The sequence below is a fragment of the Thamnophis sirtalis genome, unplaced genomic scaffold (genome assembly GCF_051295495.1).
Source record: "Thamnophis sirtalis isolate CommonGarterSnake01/CBP01778 unplaced genomic scaffold, rThaSir2_p1.2 scaffold_12, whole genome shotgun sequence".
Lineage (NCBI taxonomy): Eukaryota > Metazoa > Chordata > Lepidosauria > Squamata > Natricidae > Thamnophis > Thamnophis sirtalis.
In genome coordinates this window covers 62,131,246-62,137,245 of record NW_028261392.1, presented here as the reverse complement: position 1 = coordinate 62,137,245, position 6,000 = coordinate 62,131,246, and the positions used below count along the sequence as shown (strand labels likewise).

General features: G+C 38.3%; 1 protein-coding gene across 1 annotated transcript in view; it reads right to left on the bottom strand.

The window, feature by feature from the left end:
- Window positions 1–987: 987 nt before the first annotated feature.
- The window catches only part of RGSL1 (regulator of G protein signaling like 1), a 45,386-nt gene continuing 40,373 nt past the window's right edge, over window positions 988–6,000 (bottom strand). Inside the window, exons 20-21 of the mRNA XM_087726300.1 lie at window positions 3,568–3,625; window positions 988–1,521 (exon numbers count right to left, since the gene is read on the bottom strand). Coding sequence (XP_087582426.1) covers window positions 1,476–1,521; window positions 3,568–3,625 — 104 coding nt within the window. The 3' untranslated portion in view covers window positions 988–1,475. The remainder of the gene's footprint in view (window positions 1,522–3,567; window positions 3,626–6,000) is intronic.

Genomic DNA, 6,000 nt, shown 5'->3' with positions numbered 1-6,000 from the left:
GCGTGCTTGATTTCTTACAGAAATTTCTTTACAAACATCTTTGATGCACGGAAGAGTCTGCAGAAAAACACCAAGCTCGGATAGCACTAAGAACCCAATATTTATGCATATGTTATTGTGTGAAGGAGATGCTCCATGGAAGGAAATCACTGAGTCCCATAATTCTAGGACGGAGGTAAAAGTGAAGTTTCTAAGTCTCATATGCTGAAGGATTTTTTTTTTAAATAAGACCAGGATGTTATTCCTCCCTCCTTTCCCTTTCCTGGAATCATGGGTTAAGAAATCATCATCAACAAAACAAATGACAAAATGTGTATGGCTGCATCAAGGTTGTGTGGGAGTTGTGTGATTGAGACAGACATCAGGATGCAAACAGATAAGGAGAGCTTGTATAAGATAGCATCAAAACATGTATCCATTATTTTGGCGTCACAGTGGTTTGCTGTGGATGCTGTCCCCTAATGTTCCCACCAGTATCTCTTGACAAATGGAAATTTAGATTCTTTAATGGAGTACTGTCCCATTGCTGAAGATGTTGTCAAATCTTTAGATAGTAGATTGTTTTTCTGGAAAAAACAGAGTGATAACAGTAGCTGCTGATTCTGTGAGATGGGATGATTGAATAAAGAAAGATAGATTTTTCTATTAAGCTTGCTGATACAGAAAGATCTGACAGGGGAGGTTTAATAGCTTAATAGTAATAGCAGTTAGACATATACCGCTTCATAGGGCTTTCAGCCCTCTCTAAGCGGTTTACAGAGTCAGCATATCGCCCCCAACAACAATCCGGGTCCTCATTTTACCCACCTCGGAAGGATGGAAGGCTGAGTCAACCCTGAGCCGGTGAGATTTGAACAGCCGAACTGCAGAACTGCAGTTAGCTGAAGTAGCCTGCAGTGCTGCATTTAACCACTGCGCCATCTCGGCTCTTTAATAAGAGAGCCAGTATTTCATGATTAAGATAACTGCTTATTCCAGAAATGCTACTGGTATTATCTCATATAAGTCCCTGTTAACATCTTCTGAACCGAAACAATGATTTGAAATGATTTGAAACCTGAAATGATAACTTGCCATGATAATAAAATAGAAATCTGCCCACTAAATCTTCAAATATACCAAGGGGGTGGACAAAGCCATGTTAATTATACTACAGTGGCTCTCTAAATTTTGCAGTGATTCTTATCCCTGTATACGCACAAGACATATCCTCAATTATTTCTTTTGCTTTTATCCTCTTTTTTTTTTCTTGATTGCTTCTGCTTTTCTGAGAAGTAATAGAAAGGATTAGAAAAATACATCCCAGGAGGGAAAATATGCTTTTATCACTTAGCTCCCAAAGATCTCTTCGGGCTTGTCAAAGCCCTATTACTTGCTGTGGTGATAGACAAGGACTTCATTTTCCACACGTTGCAGCAGAAATGTATTCCCCCCCTTGAGAAAGTGATGACAACAGGCCTCCAGAAGGGAAGATATTAAGATGTCGAAAAACTTTTTCTCCCGTCTTCAAAAACTGATATCCTGTGTCAGAATGCAAGGAAAAACAAACGTAATCATTTAAAGCTGAGGTACATAATGTTATAAGAATTCAGGACTGAATTAAGAATTAGTTGATCTTTTGGCGTTATCAGGCTGTGGCTTCTGCACAACAAGCATGCCCAACCATACAGGTAATCCTTATGACTATGTTTGGGACCAGAATTCAGTGGGTTGTGACCAATTTCATGATCTTTCCCCTCCCCCCCCGGCCAAGGTTTCCGCTATTGATTCTCTTTGGCGGAGATTGGCTGAGATGGTTGCAAATGGTGATCACATGCCAAGCGTGGCACGACAAAACCGCGCTCGACTAAAGCGCGCCCGATTAAACCGCGTCGCTGACGTCATCAACAGGGCGACAACAGCGAGCGCGGAGAAAGAAGGGCGCTTTAAATAGAGCTTTGAAAGCAAGCCAATTCAAGTTAAGGTAAGGGTTAGGTTTAGGGTTAGGGTTAGGGTTAGGTTTAGGGTTAGGTTTAGGGTTAGGGTTAGGGTTAGGGTTAGGGTTAGGGTTAGGGTTAGGGTTAGGGTTAGGGTTAGGTTAAGGGTTAGGGTTAGGGTTAGGTTTAGGGTTAGGTTAAGGGTTAGGATTAGGTTTAGGGTTAGGTTAAGGGTTAGGTTTAGGGTTAGGTTTAGGGTTAGGTTTAGGGTTAGGTTTAGGGTTAGGTTTAGGGTTAGGTTTAGGGTTAGGTTTAGGGTTAGGTTTAGGGTTAGGTTTAGGGTTAGGTTTAGGGTTAGGGTTAGATTTAGGGTTAGGGTTAGGTTTAGGGTTAGGTTTAGGGTTAGGTTTAGGGTTAGGTTTAGGGTTAGGTTTAGGGGGGTTAGGTTTAGGTTTAGGGGTTAATTTTAGGTTTAGCGTTTACACCGTGCTTCTGTCTCCGCGTTGTTGTCACCCTGTGATGACGTCAGCTACGCGGTTTCGTCGAGCGCGCTTTAGTCGAACGTGGTTTTGTGGTGGAACCCATGCCAAGCTCTTTCCTTGACATTCCATTGGCCATCCTGTTCCACTTCTTTAGGAAGAGAATAATTGGATATAGAATGGTGGTGGAGAAGACTGGCCTTAAATCTATTGCCTTAAACACCCAAGAGCTTCTTTCTGATCACAGTCAATACTTGTTACTCATGGTTAACTCTACCACCTGTTTATTTTACATAACTTCAGCCTGCCATTGGATCACATTGGAATACGGAGGAATAGGCTACTCAAATTCAGTACTGGAATATCTAGGGAAAACTTATCTTTTCTTGAGTCTGTGGGTGGAATGGTGATAAGGGCAATTTAGGGACAGGGCAAAGTGTGCAGGAGAATAGCTGACAACCACGATTATGTCTTGATATGCCGAAATCTACAGAATTCAGATTATTTTTCTCTCTGCGAAATATCTGAGAATGTGTTTCTCTCATGTTTCATCCCTACCTCTGGCTGCTTTGTAGAACTTCCTCTGAATAGTCTCCATCACTTGTGTGTGTTTCCACATGTACGTAAGTGGCAGCAATAACACTCTTGCCCTTTGCATGGAGGTGGGAGCATGCAAAATGTTGGCCAAATGGTTGCTTCTACTACTGGTTGCAGAAGTGAAACACATACACATCCCACAGGAAACCCATGTATGGCCTTCCGCATAGCCCTTAAGAACTGGCTCGCCCGTCAGGCCTGGGGACAAGGATAGTTACCCCTCCCGAATGATGAATGTATGTTGTTTACTATTTTATTATATGTCTCTATCTTAACGTCTGTATTCCCCCTCCCCGATTTTATGTGAGCCGCCCTGAGTCCCCTCAGGGAAAAGGGCGGCCTACAAATATTAATAAAATCTCTAAAAATCTCTAAATCTCTAAATGTAATACCTTACATGTTTATTGGGGAGCTTCTGCCCAATGAACTGATGGAGAATTTTCACTGAAAAAGGTCAATCTTTGTCTAATTTATTGGCCTATAAATTTGGTGGAGAATTTCAGGAGGATGCTTTTATATAGTTCTACATCTCCCAAAAAGTCAAGTAGAGGCAAGATATTTCAAAGACATTTTACCTTTTTTGCATAGAGGCACCAGATGATGATTTCCTATGGGTTACACTTAGTGTTGATGCTGCCAAGGAAAAGGAGTTAAGTTAGATTTGAAGCCTTCAACCTATCTGGGGGAAAAAAGTAATTTAAAACCATCTCTTCCCCCCCCCCTCATACACAACTACCGGTAAATTATAGGTTCAGAACTTGAGGGTTAGATTGTTGCTACTTCAATCTTTGATTTAGCCATATATATCTATATCTATATCTATATCTATATCTATATCTATATCTATATCTATATCTATATCTATATCTATATCTATATCTATATCTATATCTATATCTATATCTATATCTATATCTATATCTATATCTATATCTATATCTATATCTATATCTATATCTATATCTATATCTATATCTATATCATCTATATCTATATCTATATCTATATCTATATCTATATCTATATCTATATCTATATCTATATCTATATCTATATCTATATCTATATCTATATCTATATCTATACATCTCTATCTCTATTTCTCTATCATCTATCTATCATCTATCATCTATCATCTATCATCTATCTATCTATCTATCTATCTATCTATCTATCTATCTATCTATCTATTATATCTATATCTATATCTATACATCTCTATCTCTATCTCTCTATCATCTCTCTATCATCTATCTATCTATCTATCTATCTATCTATCTATCTATCTATCTATCTATCTATCTATCTATCTATCTATCTACCTACCTACCTACCTACCTACCTACCTACCTACCTACCTACCTACCTACCTACCTACCTACCTACCTACCTACCTACCTACCTATCTATCTATCTATCTATCTATCTAATATTATATTATATCTATCTATCTATCTATCTATCTATCTATCTATCTATCTATCTATCTATCTATTATATCTATCTATATCTATATCTATATCTATATCTATATCTATATCTATATCTATATCTATATCTATATCTATCTATATCTATATCTATATCTATATCTATATCTATATCTATATCTATATCTATATCTATATCTATATCTATATCTATATCTATATCTATATCTATATCTATATCTATCTATCTATCTATCTATCTATCTATCTATCTATCTATCTATCTATCTATCTATCTATCTATCTATCTATCTATCCAGACCCAGACCCAGACCCAGACCCAGACCCAGACCCAGACCCAGACCCAGACCCAGACCCAGACCCAGACCCAGACCCAGACCCAGACCCAGACCCAGACCCAGACCCAGACCCATATACATATACATATACATATATATATACATATACATATACATATACATATACATATACATATACATATACATATACATATACATATACATATACACCAGTTTACGACCAGCTGGCATTTAATCAGCAGCTGAGACTTTAGCAAATTGTTCATCATCCAGAGAAGCTGGATTTTCCACTAGCAAATCTAGAATAACTATATTTGTTTATACTTGTAGTAGAATATAGAATAACAGAATTTGAAGGGACTTTGGAGGTCTTCTAGTCCAACCCCCTGCTTAGGCAAGAAACCATTTCAGACAAATGGCTATCCAGCATCTTCTTAAAGACTTCCAGTGTTGGGGCATTCACAACTTCTGGAGGCAAACTTCTGTTCCACTGATTAATTGTTCTCACTGTCAGGAAATTTCTCCTTAGTTCTAGGTTGCTTCTCCCCTTGATTAGTTTCCACCCATTGCTGCTTGTCCTACGCTCAGGTGCCTTGGAGAATAGCTTGACTTCCTCTAGTGATCAAGACTGGAGGGTCACTTGTTTATATAGGTAGTCCTCAACTTACAACAGTTCATTTAGTGAGAGTTCAAAGTTACGACGGCATTGAAAAATGTGACTTATGACCATTTTTCAAGTTATGACCTTTGCAGCGTCCCCATGGTCATGTGATCAGAATTTAGATGTTTGTGAGTTTGAGTTTTATTTTATTTATATTTCTGGGGGTATTGTTGACAAGAGGAACTGCTGTGATTATTGTTTAATTTGTTGTATGGCCCCGGTTATGCACAGTATATATGTGACTGTATGAAAATGAAAAATGGAAAATAAAAACATTTTAAAAATGAGAATTTAGATGTTTGGTAACTGGTTCTTACTTGTGACCGTCGCTATGTCACACAGGTCATGTGATCACCTTTTGCAACCTTTTGACAAGCAAAATCAATGGGAAAACCAGATTCACTTAACAAACTGTTACCAACTTATCAACTGCAGTGATTCCCTTACTGCAGTGTTTCTCCGTGACCCGTCAAAAGCGCCGAGGACAAAATCGTGCTCGACGAAAGCGCGCATGTGACGTCATCACAGCGCGACGAAAAAAATTAAAAATTGAAATAAAATTAAAATTAAACCAAGCCGATTCACATAAAGGTAAGG